The 17,653-nt window shown below is 40.9% G+C and overlaps 1 protein-coding gene across 7 annotated transcripts in view; it reads right to left on the bottom strand.

The window, feature by feature from the left end:
- GAB3 (GRB2 associated binding protein 3) overlaps positions 1–17,653 on the bottom strand; it is a 103,955-nt gene that overhangs the window by 28,035 nt on the left and 58,267 nt on the right. For all 7 annotated transcript variants that reach the window (XM_045817396.1, XM_045817392.1, XM_045817394.1 and 4 more), the window contains exons 5-8: positions 13,482–13,537; positions 12,773–12,992; positions 10,164–10,245; positions 8,940–9,042 (exon numbers count right to left, since the gene is read on the bottom strand). In XM_045817396.1, coding sequence (XP_045673352.1) covers positions 8,940–9,042; positions 10,164–10,245; positions 12,773–12,992; positions 13,482–13,537 — 461 coding nt within the window. The remainder of the gene's footprint in view (positions 1–8,939; positions 9,043–10,163; positions 10,246–12,772; positions 12,993–13,481; positions 13,538–17,653) is intronic.

Here is a 17,653-nt window from a genome sequence, read left to right as displayed (position 1 = left end):
TTTATTGTTCATGTTTTTTATCTTCTTTTTCGTAGATAAGTTCCATTTTTAACATTTCCTATAATAAGGGCTTGGTGATGATGAAATCCTTTAACTTGACCTTATCTGGGAAACACTTTATCTGCCCTTCCATTCTAAATGAAAGCTTTGCTGGATAGAGCAATCTTGGATGGAGGTCCTTGCCTTTCATGACTTGGAATACTTCTTTCCAGCCCCTTCTTGCCTGTAAGGTCTATTTTGAGAAATCAGCTGACAGTCTGATGGGAACTCCTTTGTAGGTGACTGTCCCCCTATCTCTTCCTGCTTCTAGAATTCTCTCCATTTTAATCTTGGGTAATGTAATTATGGTGTGCCTTGGTGTGTTCCTCCTTGGGTCCAACTTCTTTGGGACTCTGAGCTTCCTGGACTTCCTGGATGTCTATTTCCTTTGCCAAATTGGGGAAGTTCTCCTTTATTATTTGGCCAAATAACTTTTCCACTTGTTGCTCTTCCTCTTCTCCTTCTGGTACCCCTAGATTTTGGATGTTGGAACATTTAGAGATGTCCTGGAAGTTCCTAAGCCTTTCATTTTTTTGAATTCTTGTTTCTTCATTCTTTTCTGGTTGGATGTTTCTTTCTTCCTTCTGGTCCACTCCACTGATTTGAGACCCAGTTTTCTTTCTATCACTGTTGGTTCCCTGTGCATTTTTCTTCATTTCACTTAGTGTAGCCTTCATTTTTTTCATCTAATTTGTGACCAAAATCAACCAATTTTGTGAGCCTCCTGATCATCAGTGTTTTGAACTGTGCATCTGATAGGTTGGCTATCTCTTGGTTGCTTAAAACTATTGGCTCTGAGGCTTTGACTTGTTCTTCCATTTGAGCCATTTTGGGGGGGGGGATCTGGTCGTGCCTGTTATGTATAAGAGGCACAGCCTTAGGTGTTCACCAGGGCAGGGCAACCCAGTCACTGTGTTGTGCACAGTAGGTGGGGGCGGGGTCAGAGAGAGAACAATGGTGCTTTCTCCACTCTCTGTTGGATTTCAGTCCACTCTGCCACTTCCCACAAGCAAATTGGGCCCTTCTGGTGCTGGTTCCCCAGGTGGGTGAGCTTCTGTACATTTTAGGACCCTGTGGGTCTCCAACGAACTCTCCTGTGAGGCTGGGAGTCTCTCTCGACACCTCAATCTCCACAAGTGTTTTCTTTTTTTTTTTTTTCGCTTTTTAACAATTAATTTATTCTTTAAAAAATTAAAAAATATTAAATTGCAGTTTACATTCCATATTATTTTGTATTAGCTTCAGTTGTATAGCATTGGTGCTTAAATAATCACAGTCAATAATATTGTAATAATTATGTATAGTGCCAGTTGGGTACTGAAAATATCAGGGGGAACACTTTATAAAGCCTAATTGTCTTACTTTTTAATAAACATTACCTAGCTCAGGAAGTGGTGCCTAGCAGGAATTTGGCCAGTTTTGTTGGAGCTGAATTGAATTTATTCTTAGAGTAAATGACAATAAAGCAAATAGTATTCCACTCAAACTTTCAATTTGAGGGAAATATCAAAACTATTGTTTTTATATCCACAAGTGTTTTTAATCAGCACTTTTGGGCTTTATTTCCTGGCACTGGGGCCCTGGGCTGTGCAGCCTGTCTTGCTGCCCATTTTCACCTGGTTTATCTGCGTGTGAATGTGTGACTGCAGACAGCCATCTGCCTTGCGCGCCTCACTGGGTCTGCCCATTGCCTCTCCGTGCCCAGGTCTGCCAACCACCGCTTCTTCGTGCCTCAACCCCTCTCCACCGGCCGCCGACTCCGCCCCTCTTACCGGTCTGGATGAATGGTTGTTGGGACTTCCGTACAGTTCAATTTTCTGTCCTCGTTGTTTTTGTTTCTAAATTTTTGTTGTCCTTAATTTTGGTTTTTTGAGGAGGCAGTGTGACCACCTACACCTCCATCTTGGCCGGAAGTCACTACCAATACCTTTGAAGTGCCTGTTCCCCTTCTACTACCTCTTTCTTTCCTACCAAGAGGTTAAATATTATCTTGAATTTTGTGTTTACTGCTCTGTTTCTTTTTACATATAGCTTTATGAGATGGTAGGTATCCTAAATCACATATTTAGTTTTGCCTGTTTTGAACTTCTGGCAATAGAACTGTATGGTATATTTTTCATGGCTTCAATTTTTGTTTCATAAAACATCCTTCACCCTCACCCATATCTATGCAGAAGTCCTATTCCAGGAGTATCAAGCTCATTTTCACTCAGGGTCACATCAGCCTTGCGGTTGCCTTCAAATGGCCGAATGTAATTTTAGGACTGTATACATGTACCTACTCCTTAACAATTTAGTGAGAGCTTGGCACTGCCGCCAGGTAGAAACAAGGTGGAGGGCCAGATTTGACTCACAGGCCTTGTGTTTGCCACCTGTGTCCTAATTTCATTGATTTTCATTGGATTGGAATAGGTAATTCCATTGCATGATTTATTTCACTGTTTCACTAACAACGACATTTGAGTTGCTTCCAGTTTGGTGCTCTTGTAAGATGGTGCCATGAACATTCATACACCTGCAGAAGAATTTCTGGGTTGTGTAGTTGACAACAGAATTGTCTACTATTTCTACCCAACAAAGTATTGGAATTAAATTAGGCAAGAAAAAGAAACAGAAGACATCCAAATTGGAAAATAAGAAGCAAAATAACCTGTTTGCTGATAATATGGTCTTATATGTAGAAAATTCTAAAGATTCCACTCAAAAAAGTTACTAATAAACAAAAAATAAACAAACCCAGCAAGGATACAAGATGAACACCCAAAATGTGGTTGCAGTTCTATACACTAACAATGAGAAATTTAAAAGGGAAATTAAGAAAGCCATCTAATTTAAAATAGCATCAAAAACAATAAAATATTTACAAATAAATTTAACCAAGGAAACAAAGACTTGTACAGTGAAAACTACAAAACATTGCTGAAAGAAAGTAAACACACATAAAAAAATGGATCAACACCCTATGCTCATGGATTGGAAGATTTAATTATTGTTAATATTACAACATTAACCAGGAACTTCTGGTCAACATGGAGGCATGATAAACATGCCTTGCCTCCTTGCACAATCAGAGCAAAAATTACAACTAGACTACAAAACAAATATCACCCAGAAACGTCAGAAAACTGAGACATATGGAAGTCTGACAACCAAGGAGTTAAAGAAGCCACATTCATCCAGACGGGTAGGAAGGGTGGAATTATGGAGATGCGCAGAGAGGCGCGGAGACATAGTGACACAGCGAGGAGCGGAAATATGGAACGGGTGGTTCCACATCCATGTGTAGTGGATAAAAATTGGAAGGTACACCTTGGAGTGAGAGATCTCAGACCCACACCAGACAACCCAGCCCAGAGTTCTAGCACCAGGAAGTTAAGTGCCCATAACTTCTGGCTATAAAACCCAGTCAGTAAGGTTTAGGGTGGCAAAAGAAATGGCAGAAATGACAGAAGACTCCTCCTTAAAGGGCCCACAACAGTCTTGGGACTTACAGACCCACTCCCTCTGGGATTCAGCACCAGGGGGATAACAGCGGGAAGGGCACTAGTGATATATGAGGAGAAATTGAGGTGACTGGCATAAGGGCTAGGGCACGGCATCCTTGTGGGCAAAGTTCCAGAGGAGAGGCAGCAGCATTGTCCCTTCACTGAGCCCTCTCCCACACAGAGCCATTCAGCAGCAACATGGGTTGCCTTGCCCTGGCGATTACCCGAGGCTCCACCCCACACTACTCACAAGTGCACTTTTCTACAATAGGCCTAGCTACTAAGACAGAAAGTTAAAGCAACTCTGCCTAATACACAGAAACAAACACAGGGAGACTATCAAATTGAGGAGACAAGGAAATATGGCCCAAATGAAAGACCAGAACAAAACTCCAGAAAAAGAACTAAACAAAATGTAGATAAGCAACCTGTCAGATGCAGAGTTCAAGACACTGGTTATAAGGATGTTCCAGGAACTCACTAGGTACTGTAACAGCATAAAAAAGACCCAGACAGAAATGAAGGTTACGTTAAGTGAAATAAAGAAAAATCTGCAGGATACCAACAGTGGAGGGGATGAAGCTGAGGAGAGGGAATTTCAGGGGATAATGGAAAGGGTTTACAGGAACAAATATAAAGGACACATGGACAAAAACTAGAGGGGGTGGAAATGGAAGGGAGGTGGGGAGGGATGGGTGGGTGGGCTGGAATGGGAGTAAAGGACAGAAAATTGTACTTGAACAATGATGAAAATAAAATGTAAAAAAAAGAACATAAGGAAGATAAAAAAGCATTCAATTACAACAGCAAGAAGAAAAAAGAATCCCCCCAAAATGATAGACTAAGGAGCCTCTGGGACATTTTCGGGAGTACCAATATGTGAATCATAGGGGTGCCAGAAGGAAAAGAGGAAGAGCAAGAAACTGAAAACTTATTTGAAAAAATAGTGAAAGAAAACTTCCCTAATGTGATGAAGGAAATAGACATACAAGTACAGGAAGCACAGAGTCCCAAACAAGATGGACTCAATGAGGACCATACCAAGACACACCATAATTAAAATCTCAAAGGTTAAAGATAAAGAGGGAATCTTAAAAGCAACAAAAGAAAAGCTGATAGTTACCTACAAAGGAGTTCCCATAAAACTGTCAGCTGATTTCTCCAAACAACAACAACAACAACAACAACAACAACAACACCTTTGCAGGCTAGAAGGGACTGGCAACAAGTATTCAAAGTGATGAAAAGCAAGGACCTACAACTAACATTGTTCTATCCAGCAAAGCTATCTTTTAGAATGGAAGGGCAAATAAAGTGCTTCCAAGACAAGTTAAAGCTAAAGGAGTTCATCATCACCAAGCCTTTATTACATGAAATGTTAAAGGGAATTATATAAGAAAAAGAAGATGATCAAAACTATGCACATTAAAATGACAATAAATTCACAACTATTGACAACTGAATCTCAAAAACAGACTGAGCATAACATGCAAAACAGGAACAGAAACATAGATATGGAGATAATTGGAAGGGTTATCAGTTGGAAGGTGAACACAGGAGAATAGAGGAAAAGCTGCAGGGATTAAGAAGCACAAATTTGTAGGTACAAAACAGACAGAGGGATGTTAAGAACAGTATAGGAAATGGAGAAGCCAAAGAGCTTATCTACATGACCCATGGACATGAACTAAAGGTGTGGGGATTGCTGGAGGGAATGGCGGTACCAGGTGGAGGGGGTAAGGGGAGAAAATTGGGAAAACTATAATAGCATAAGCAATAAAATATATTTTAAGAAGACATTACAACATTAACCAAAGCAATCCACAGATTCAAAGCATTCTTTATCAAAATCCCAATGGCATTTCATGCAGAAATAGAAAAACCCATCCTAAAATTTATGTGGAATCTCAAATAACCCTGAATAGCCAAAACAATCTTGTAAAGGAAGAACAAAGTTGAAGGACTCACATTTCCTGATTTCCAAAGTTGCTATAAAGCTATAGTGATCAAAACAGTATCATACTGGAGGCAGGACAAACATATAGACCAATGGAAGAGAATAAAAGTGTCCAGAAATAACCTTTGCAATTATGGTCCTTTGATTTTCAATGAAGGTGCCAAGACCACTGGGAAAAGGGCAGTCTTTCCAACAAATAATGCAGGGAAAACTGGATATGCATATGCAAAAGAATGAAGCTGGACCCTAACCTTAGATCATATACAAAAATTAACTCAAAAGAGAATCAAAGACCTCAGTATAAAAGCTAAAACTATAAAACTCTTAGAAGAAAACATAAAGATAAACTTCATGACATTGGATTTGTCAATGATTTATTGAATATAACATGAATACCATAGGCAATAAGAGAAACAAATTGACTTCATCAAAATTAAAAAATTTTGTGTAGCTCTAGCCAGTATGGCTCAGTTGGTTGGGTGTCATCCTGCAAACCAAAAGGTCACTGGTTCAATTCCCAGTGAGGGCACCTACATGGCTGGGTTGCAGTTTGGGTCCCCAGTCAGGGCACATGCAAGAGGCAATGTATCAATGTTTCTCTCTCACATTAACATTTTTCTTTTTCTTTCTCTCTCCTTTCCCTTCTCTCTGGAATCAATTAAAAAAAAAAAACTCTCAGCCCTGGCTGGTGTAGCTCAGTGGATTGAGCGCAGGCTGTGAACCAAAGTGTTGCAGGTTCAATTCCCAGTCAGGGTACATGCCTGGGTTGCAGGCCATGATGCCCAGCAACCGCACATTGAGGTTTCTCTCTCTCTCTTTCTCCCTCCCTTCCCTCTCTAAAAATGAGTGAATAAAATCTTAAAAAAAAAATCTCTGCATATAAGGGCACTATCAAAAAAGTGAAAAAGAGAACCCAAAGAATGGGGAAATATATTTGCAAATCATCTGATACAATGTTAATATCCATATTGTTTTAAAAAACTTATACAACTCAGCCCTGGCTGGCATAGGTCAGTGGATTGAGCGCAGGCTGTGAACCAAAGCATTGCCGGTTCGATTCCCACTCAGGGTACATGCCTGGGTTGCAGGCCACAGCCCCCAGCAACCACACATCGATGTTTCTCTTTCTCTCTTTCTCCCTCCCTTCCTTCTGTAAAAATAAATAAATTAAATCTTTAAAAAACAAAAAAAACTTATACAACTCAACAATAAAAATAAGCAACCCAATTAAAAAATGGGTGAAGGACTTGATTAGACCGTTCTCCAAAGAAGATATACAAATAGCCATTAGGCATATGAGGAGATGCTTAACATCACTAGCCATTAGGGAAATGCAACAGAAAACCACAATGAGATACCACTTCACACATATTAAGATAGCTACTATGCAAAACAAACAAAAAATGGGAAATAACAAGTGTTGGTGAGGATATAGAGAAATTGGAACCATTCTGCATTGCTGTTGGGAATATAAAATGGTTTGGTCACTGGAAAACAGTTTGGTGGTTCCTCAAATTTAAACAAATTACCATGTGATCCAGCAATTCCACTTCTATGTATATATCTGAAAGAACTGAAAGCAAAGATTCAAACAGATATTTGTACACCAATGTTGATAGCAGCATTATTCATGATAGACAACAGGTAGAAACAACCCAATTATCTACCTACAGACAAATAGATAAACAAAAGGTGATGTGTAAATACAATGGAGTATTAGCCTTGAAAAAAAAAAAAAAGAAATTCTGCCCTGACTGGTGTGGCTCCGTGGGCTGGGCATTGTCCTGCAAACCGAAAGGTCACTGTTTTGATTCCCACTCAGAGCACATGCCTGGGCTGTGGGCCAGGTACCTGGCTGGTGGCGCACAAAAGGCAACTGATTGACATTCGTGTCACGTCAATGTTTCTCTCCCTCTCTTTCTACCTCCCTTCCCCTCTTTCTAAAAATAAATAAATAAAATTTTTAAAAAATGAAATTCTGTTATATGTTAGAATATGGATGAATGTTGAAAACACTGAGCTAACTGAAAGAAGGCAGACACAAAAGGCCCAACATTGTATGATTCCACTTATGTGAGGTACCTAGAATAGGCAACTTTATGAAGACAGAAAGCGGAACTGAGGTTACCAGGGGCTCACTGGTCTTTATCACAAGCTCAAAGATCATAAATGAATGGCTAGTGTCTGGAATGACTATGCACTTGCTTGTATTACATTATACACTCACTTCCCTTTTCTGTTCTCTGGAGACAGAGCACAGCTGGTCCAGCATCATTTTTAAGAATGTTTTCTTCCACAAGTTTCCCAAGGGCCATTACTAAGTGTGAAAAACATTGGAAAGATCACAGCAGATTTGTATATGAGTCACTTTACATCTGCATATGGTTAAGTGCACTTACAGAGATTTTTATCAAATAGAAAGGCAAACTAAAGCATTTAATTACTGCTTCACTGGAGATTACTGTTTTTAGTTTTCAAACTGCCTATTTATTATCCTCATGTATAGGAGGGAAAAATTATCTTCTCAAAAGTATATGTAAGTGAGGTTGGGTGGGGCAGGTTAGAGCAATGGGGGAAATTGGGACAATTGCAATAGAAATATATATATATATATTTGATAATTGCCTTGAACATTGTCCTTCTAAGATCTCTTTTCAAAATTTCATAATTTAAATAGCAATTCTCTCTAGAGAATTATCTCCAAAGTTCCTACATTTTAAAATTGCAGAATGGGTACGGTTCTAACTAAATGCCTGATAATTCCCAGATGTGCTAAAAGCCCCTTTCTCTTTTCAAAACACATGCTCTTGAATAGAATCCAAGGTAAAGGGAACAGAAGGGACACGAGAGGGCAGGAAGGGGAGATTAGGACTAGAACCATAAATGGTTAATCAAAGAACAGAAATGTCAGCTAACTATCCACTCAGGGCTACAAGAAGACCCTGTAACAGGAGTCTTCAGAAACTAAGGCATACCCAAAGCCCAGGGCACTGTACCCCCCTTCAATGGGACTCTAAATGATTCATCCTTTGGAAAGGTTCAGTGGCAGTTAGGGCAGGGCCACCAAGTGGTCAGGTGGAAGGAACCATCCAATGTGTGAGTTTTCACAGCTTAGACTCTGGACATCCAGGGAACTCCAAACCTACTGGGGTCAAACAGAATATCACAGCCCTGGTGAAAAGTGCTGACACTGCCATTTTCCCATTACACATGCCTATACCCTGGGAACTGCTGAAATACTGTGGCCTTGAAATGGTACAAGGAACTCAGTATTGCAGGAAATAAAACTCACCTTCAAATCAATGTGTTCATAGTCTAGAAAACACTGTAACCTGATATCACAACCAAGTGATTGTGTTAAGATTGTACGGGCCTTTCTAAAGTATGTCTCCTTTATAATGAACTAAGAATATACATTCAGGTGAAGAATAAGAAGAGTATGAAAAATATAGGATTACCATTTGGGTGTTGCTCTCTTTCTCTTCTCTGGAAACAGAACTGGCAAAAAATCTTGCAGAATTAATACCATTTCTTTCTGGAGAGAGAAAGCTCGTCCGATTGCTAAGAACAAAAATATAGATGAGGTCAAAGCAATGTCTTACAGCTGCTCTGAAAGTCAGCCAGGAACTGACATGGGCCCTGTGGGGTTTCAGCCCTCCCCTTCCAGATACAACTTCCTTCCGGCCAAAGCGATTCTTAAAGCAGTAGAGACTGTCCAGCAGCTTCTGTCCTACTCTGGTGCAAGTGACTCCCAGTTCTCAAAGGCTACTTTTTTCCAGGCCTTCCATGTGACACAGCTCGTGAGCTTTCTAGAAACAGACCAAGGCTTCAGATCATTTAGGAAAAATACCCACTCCCTTGGGGCTTTCTAATTTCCATTCAAAGTAACCAGGGAAAGTAAGGAAGTGTGGCCAGTCCTCTGATGGAATGAGGACAAGACTGCAAATCACCTTTCATCCTTCTCTTGAGTCAGAAGCTGTAAATAGAGCTCATTGCAGAATTCTGCTTTACAAAATGATTGTGTCCTGTGGCATTTAGAGTGAACCAAGAAACTCCTGGGTAAAGCTCGGGACTCTGAAAATGCAACATCTAAATGGTGAGATGAGAGGGTGCAAATACATTCTGAGAACTGTATAGCAAGCCCATGAACCATTCTTTCTCTGAGAATGCCCTTCACCTACTCTGTTCACAAAGTTGAGTTTCTTGAAGCTATGTCGGTACTACTGGCCCTCCCTTGGGCCATAGCTGCTTCCACTCATGGTGGGGCAATACAATTCCCTCTGTCAAGAATTGTGAATTGGGATTGAAAAAGAGCCTGTCTCTGTTGATACTGGAGTTGTATCATGTAAATAAGCTCAGGCTCTATGGTACAGCTATTTTTGGCCATGAGGATTGAGCAACAAAGAAGAGTTCTCCAAAGAAAGAGGAATGAGCAAATGTGAAGAGAGAGGTAGACATGAGAGATGGAGAGAGATTCCCTGGGTTTCCAAGAGCACTCTCCTTCCTAATTCTGGTATCTTGGGAGGTTCAGTTATATTCTTTCCTCTTGTGATCATAAACCCTGCCCCTTCTTTTGCTTAAACTAGATCAAGTGGACTTCAAATACATTTAATCAAAGAGACCTAACTAAGACTGGGAGTATCTGTGCTGGATGAGGACCCTTTGAGCAAGCAGACACTTACCAAGGCACAGTGTGGGTCCTGGTTAGAGATGCGTGTTCCCGGATGGTAGAAAGGTTTCTCGGGTCTAGGGGAGGTGACCGTGCTACAAGATAACACACAATATCCAGTAAGATAAGTTCTTAGCAGTTCAAGGCCAGAATCAAAGGACTGTAAAACTATGACATTCCACTTACCTAGCACACCAAATCCAAATTTACTAATAAGCAGCACTGATGATGAGTATAAATTTCACTCTTTCCTGACTCCCTGGTAGTAGGGACAGGGCAACTACTGAGCAAATGGTCACATTACCAGCTAGAGGTAATGATAAGGCAATATATTTAGTCAACACACAGCTATAAAACACATTATATGTCAGGTATGGTTCTAGGTGTTAGAGACATAGTATGAACAGAACAGATGAAAGTCTCTGAACTTTATGGAATGCCAATGCCTACTTCATACTTGACATGTCCAAAATTGAAACTTTATTTTTATCACCCAGGTACTAGTCTTCCCCACCTCTAGTTCATTGTCTAGCTGATGGTCTTTCTGCCTAGGATATCATTCTCCATTTCTCTACCTGGTTAGTCATCTTTGGATCTCAGCTCAATGTCCCCTGCTTAGGAAGGCCTTCTTTGACCTCCAGACAAGGTCGAGTTCCACATCATGGGCTCTTAGGAGTTCTTATACTTACCTTTTATAGCACTCCCCCCAGTTTGTGATGATACATTCACCGGTGATTATCTGATTCAGGTCTAGACTTATGTGCTCTGAGATGACAGGGGTTCTTCTGATTTGTTCACTGCAACAGCTTTGGCCTCTAGAGAAGCACTTGGCACCTGACCCTAATTCCACTTCAAAAGCCAACTCACTGAGTTGGTCATGCATGCATTCCTATTATCAGGTTGCTTTTGTATTTTTCCTCCACTAGACTATGTGGGTAGAGGTGGGTAGAGACTGTTTATAACTCCCCTCCATATCACCAGAGTCTAGTATAGTGACTTCTCTGTTGCTCAATCCACTTCCCAGGAGCCTCACACCTGGGCAAGGTGGTGATCTGTAAAGGACATGTGAGTCATATAGTGTCTGGGGAGAAGGTCTCTCCTGGTAGTATGACACCGACCAGTCACCTCCTGGCTTTGCCATCTTCCCTCTCCCTGTTGGGTCCCAGGATCTGTCCCTGCATCTACACCTACAAAAAAATTGGCATCTCCTGGCCCAAGTATGGACCTTCACACCCACCCAATGAATCTCTAATCTCAAGTCCATTCACCATTTTCATGCTTATGATCACCAGGTCCTACAGAGTTGCGCTGTCCAATGTGGTAGCACAAGCCACATGTGGCTATTTAAATTGAAATTTATTAAAATTAAATAAAATTTAAAATTCAGTTTCTCAGTTGCACTAGACACATTTCAAATATTCAATATTCACATTTATATCATCACAAAAAGTTCTGTTGGACAGCATTGCTATAGAAATTTAACTGAACAGAACAATATCTATCTCAAAGTTACAGGTCCTTGTTAAATTGTTCCTGACCAGAATGAATGGTTATTTCCTCTGAACCTCATAACACGGGGTCTGTTCTCCTATTTCATATAGACTTCATAATTCTTCTTCTTCTTCTTCCAGATGTTTTTTATATTTTTTTCCTCTCAAACTGAAGAATCCTACTTGCTTTCTCATCATTGCATCCCACCCAGTGCCTAAAACAGCACTACACACATGGCAAATGGCAAACACACTGTAAATGTGATTTGACTCAGATTGAACAGGTGAGACTAGAATGGACCAGACATGAGTAAGGGACTGAATTACTAGCTTTGGGCATGGTCACCCGAAGAAATAATTTTTCCAAAGGGCAAAGAGAGGTGGGAATGTACCAGAGGTAAGGGTCAGAGATCAAATTCTTTGTACCAAATATTTCCTTGAAATCATGTAGCCTTACTGAGCAGATGATGGTGGGTAAGAATAAAGCAAGAAAGTTACTTTGACCTGCTTTTCCTCTTTCCCTCCTCTCCTTTCTCCCTGCCTGTCCATGCTGCCTATAAGACCCAGAGAAACTGCCCGAGAGCAATGCAGAAGCTTTAAGCTCTGTGCACACAGGAGCTAGACTGCTCACTGCCAAAGTCTTCTCCCATCTGAAATACCTTGGCTGACAGGCATGCACAGGGCACTGAGTGGTAACTCTGACATTCAGAAATTAGTGTCAAAGGTCATTCTTGATTTCCTTATAGGAAGAGGGCACTGTAATTATATTCAAGTGCTGTTTAAATGAAGAAATGTCAGGCATGTTCCATTCCAATTCATCAACACTTATTTCTGAGCCTTTGACTTGGAAGCAGGTGAAGATGAGTCCTCTGCAATGATCTAGGCTTTGTGGGCTGTATTTGCAGGGGCTATGGTGCCTGAAAGTCCCCTGCCTCCTTTTATTGTGATGATCTGGGGCAGCAAGGTTCCCCAGCCCTACCCATTCAATTGTAGCCCTTTCTCCTCACCCTTAAACCTCCCAGCCCTCTAGGATGGTTTTTCTAGTGTTTCCTTCCCAGAGAGGGTCAGGAAGGAAACTTATACACATGGCTGCTCCCTTCTCCTACATAGCAGGCCTGGTCAAATGGCTTACGTTTCCTCTGAGGCTTGAGATCTCTATTTACTGGGGGAGGTTCCAGGTTTGCAGGTAGCTCAGGAAGTGGGCTGGAGAAGCTTCCTGAGCTCATTGGGATGTAGTCATCAGAGTTGGACTCAGTTTTGAGACAAGAGATGGCACCCAGGGGGGCCATAGGCACATAGCTGTCTTCATCACTGGTTGAAGCTGTAGGGCACATTGGAGAGGATCTGCATGGCTGCAAGAGAACAAGTATGGGTTGGGAACCACAGAACAGTCATGGAAATGTCTACCAGTAGCCAGCCTCACCTACATATATGATTTCAGTTGCAAATTATCCAAGGATAACTCTGAGCCTCCATAGGAAAGTCAGACAAGCCTCTTACTCAAGCTCTGCCTCTGGACTTAATTTGTGAGGTGTGTGACAACTTTCCTAGATCTCAGGCTGGAAGACAAAAGTTTATGAATTGATGCAAATGTTTCAAATATAAAGTGAGGCCTTCAGTAGCTACCCCCAAATCAGACAAGTGTCTGGACTATTAGAACTGGTAGTGTCCTTACAGAATACTACTTATTAAGTCCAGTAGTTCCCAGACAAGTACAAACCTTAAGGGGAGACTGCAACGGTCCACAAATATTCAGACTTCAAGAGAATGTATAAAAATCAGGCTATTTTTTTTTTTTTTTGTAAAATTGAGGCTTCAAGGAACTCAAATGCCAAACTCACCAAATTTAAACTATGCCGCTTGTCTCGCTGTCTTAAGGATTGGCCTTCTACATCAGCTGGAAGAAACAAGATGGGGTGGTGAGAAATGCAGGGCTACATCAATTTAAACTAAGGTCCAAGATCCTATGCCCCTCAGGGCCCTGCCCTCTGCTCTGGAGAGGCAGAGAAACACAACACAGTTTCTATACGCAAGACTAGCTATTAAGTCTAGTTGGGTAGTCAGAATAGATGAAAATCAGACCAGATTTTGAAGAAGTTTCTGTATGATAGCTTTAGTTCTCCCTAAGAGATATAGCAAGTAATTAACAAGAATTTGTTGCATTTATTACATGAATTTTCTGAGCTTAGAGATGGTGGAGATGGAACCAGAGGTTTGAGAAGACAGAATGTGTGAGACATCCCCTGTGATGATCAGGAGAATAGGATCAACACGGAAGTGATAGCATTGCCAAGCAGCATTGAAGGCCCATTTGAGATCTGTAACCATGAATTGGTGACTGTGATTTTCTGCAACAATAGTCAGCTACTCAGGTACAGGCATGCAGACAGAGAAAAGGTGAATTAATACAGGATGAGAAACTTATCAGATACATGTGACAAACAGTGTTGACATAAAAATTTAGAATTAAGAGTTGGATTGAAAGAGATGTTCATAAAAAATGAAGTTAGTATGCCCTGGCTGGCGTAGCTCAGTGGATTGAGCGCAGGCTGGGAACCAAAGTGTCCCAGGTTCGATTCCCAGCTAGGGTACATTCCTGGGTTGCAGGCCATAACCCCCAGCAACCGCACACTGATGTCTCTCTCTGTCTCTCTCTCTCTCTTTCTCTCTCTCTCTCTCTCTCCCCCCTCCCTCTCCCTTCCCTCCCTAAAAATAAATAAATAAAATCTTTAAAAAAAATGAAGTTAGTGGTCAACATGGGGTTTCTGACTTTTTATTGAGCTAAGAAAGAACATTGAGGACAAAACCCAAATTCATACCATCACTATTATCTAATAAAAATATTTTAATATTTTACAACTATGCAAGATAAAAATAAATAAAAAAGAAACAGGAGAAGTCTATAAGGCAGCAAGATATGGCAGTCTAGATTCCAGTCAGATATAATTTTGGGGAATTACCAGCTTAAAGATGGCATTAAAAACTAGGAGAAGATAAGATTATTTAGATTGCAAGAGTTGAGAGAAGTTTAAGTATAAAACCTAGAGAATCCCAATATTCAAAGAGCAGGAAGATGAGCACGGGCTCATCCTCAGAAAGTGCAAACATACAGTAAGGAGGAAATCCATGGGGTACAGTGCATTTTAACTAAGGAAGGAAAAAGGGCCAACAATGGAGACTGCTCTTGACAAGTGAGGTAAGTTCTCTTAGCAAGTGGGAACCAGAGCAAATGTCCCCCCAAAACTCAGAGATGTCAAAAGTCAGGTTATCTCTGAAAAATAAACTAAACACTCAACATCATCAACTTTAGACTTCTGGCCAGGATGGAAGCATAGGCAGATATGCTTTGCTTCCTCAACCAAAATAAGGACAACAACCAATTTAAAAACAAAAACCATCAGAACTGCCAGAAAATTTAACTGTATGAAAGTCTGACAACCAAGGACTTAAAGAAGAAACATTCACCCAGACTGGTAGGAGGGGCAGAGATGGGCAGCCAGGGTGGCAAGGATGCAAGGCAAAGCTACTGGCTGGGCACAGGAGGTGGTGGCTAGTAAACCAGGTGGTCCCACATTTGTGTGCGGATAAGCCTGTAGAAACAACTGGGGAATGAGATAGATATCACATCCCAGGGTTCCAGGATTGGAAACTAAAGCCTCAAACACCCTGGCTGTAAACATCTGTGGGGGTTGCAGCTGTGGGAGAAACTCTCAGCCTCACAGAAGAGTTTATTGGAGAGGCCCATGGGGTCCTAGAAGGTACACAAACCTACCCACCTGGAAAGAAGCACCAAAAGGAATCAATTTGCTTATAGAAAGTGGGAGGAGTGACTGAAATTGGAGCGAGAGCTGAGCAAATGGCATTGTTCCCTCTCTGAACCCTCTACCACATACAGTGCCACAACACAGCAACCTGGGTTGCCCCACTCTGGTGAATATCTAAGGCTCTGCCCTCTGCAATGTAACAGGTGTGCTGAGATAAAGATAAAGATAAAGATAAAATATGGTCCAAATGAAAGAATAGATCAAAACTTCACAAAAAGAACTAAGCAATGAGGAGATAGCCAACCTATCAGATGCAGAGTTCAAAACACTGACAATCAGTATGCTCACAGAAATGACTGAATATGGACGCAAAATAGAGGAAGCAATGAAGGCTATGCAAAGTGAAATAAAGAAAAATGTACAGGGAATCAACAGTAAAGGGAAGGAAACCAGGACTCAAATCAATGTTTTGGAAAAAAAGGAAGAAAGGGCCCTGGCTGGCATAGCTCAGTAGATTGAGCGTGGGCTGTGAACCAAAGCATCACAGGATCGATTCCCAGTCAGGGCACATGCCTGGGTTGCGGGCCATGATGCCCAGCAACCACACATTGATGTTTCTCTCTCTCTCTCTTTCTCCCTCCCTTCCCTCTCTAAAAATAAAAACAAACAAACAAACAAATAAATAAATAAATAGATGATAAAAATAAAATCTTTGTTAAAAAAAAGGAATAAAGGAATATTCAACCAGAACAGAATGAAGAAAGAGGAATTCAAAAAAGTGAGAAGAGGCATATGAACCTCTGGGACAATGTTAAATATCCCAGCATCTCCTTCTGACACCCCTAAATCATAGGGGTGTCAGAAGGAGAAGAGGAAAAGCAAGAAATTTAAAACTTATTTAAAAAAATAATGAAAGAAATTTTCTGAAATCTGGCAAAGGAAATAAAATTCCAGCAAGTCCAGAAAGCTCAGAGTCCCAAAGAAATTTGACCCAAGGCGGAACACATGAAGACAACTTAATTAAATTAACCAGGGTTAAAGATATAGAGAGAACATTTTTTAAAGATTTTTATTTATTCTGGCTGGTGTAGCTCAGTGGATTGAGCGCGGGCTGGGAACCAAAGTGTCCCAGGTTCGATTCCCAGCCAGGGTACATTTCTGGGTTGCAGGCCATAACCCCCAGCAACCGCACATTGATGTTTCTCTCTCTCTCTCTCTCTCTCTCTCTCTCTCTCTCTCTCTCTCCCTCCCTCCCCGTCCCTCCCTAAAAATAAATAAATAAAATCTTTTTTTAAAAAAATTTTATTTATTTATTTATTTGTAGACAGAGGGGAAAGCAGTGAAAAAAAGTAGGAGAAACATCAGTGTGTGGTTGCCTCTCACATGCACCCTACTGTGGACCTGGCCGGCAACCCAAGCATGTGCCCAGACTGGGAACAGAACCAGTGACCCTTCGGTTCACAGACCAAACTCAATCCACTGAACCACAACAGCCAGGGCTAAAAGGAGAGAATCATAAAAACAGCAAGAGAAAAGAAGACAATTACCTAAAAAGGAGTTCCCATAAGGCTATCAGCTAATTTCTCAAAAGAAACCTTACAGGTAAGAAGGGGTTGGAAAGAAGTATTCTGAGTCATTAAAGGCAAGGACCTACATCCAAGATTACTCTATCTGGCAAAGATCATTTAGAATGAAAAGGCAGATAAAGTGCTTCCCAGATAAGGTCAAGGTCAAGGAGTTCATCATCACCAAGCCTTTATTATATGAAATGTTAAAGGGACTTATCTAAGAAAAAAATGAAGATAAAAACTAAGAACAGTAAAATGACAACAAACTCACAATTATCAACAACTGAACCTAAAACAAAAACAAACCAAGAAAACAACTAGAACAGGAACAGAACCACAGAAATGGAGATCACAAGGAGGGTTATCAGTGGGGGAGGGGGATAATGGGGGAAAAGTTGCAGGGAATAAGAAGCATAGTGGTAGATACAAAAGAGACAGGGGGAGGTTAAGAATAGTATGGGAAATGGAGGAGCCAACAAACTTATAAGTATAACCCATGGACACAAACTAAGGGGAGGGTAATGCTGGTGGGAGGGAGGGTGCAGGGCAGAGGAGGATAAAGGGGAGAAAAAAAATGTGACAACTGTAATAGCATAATGAATAAAATGTATTAAAAGTAATTTTTTAATCAGATATCTCTCCCTAGGCAAGGGAAACAAAATAAAAAATAAACAATTGGGA

The sequence above is a fragment of the Phyllostomus hastatus genome, unplaced genomic scaffold, assembly GCF_019186645.2.
Source record: "Phyllostomus hastatus isolate PE091 unplaced genomic scaffold, TTU_PhHast_1.1 phas_scaffold_255, whole genome shotgun sequence".
In the NCBI taxonomy this organism is placed as follows: Eukaryota; Metazoa; Chordata; class Mammalia; order Chiroptera; family Phyllostomidae; genus Phyllostomus; species Phyllostomus hastatus.
Note: the sequence above shows the minus strand (reverse complement) of the source record. Positions and strands in the feature narration are given on the sequence as shown.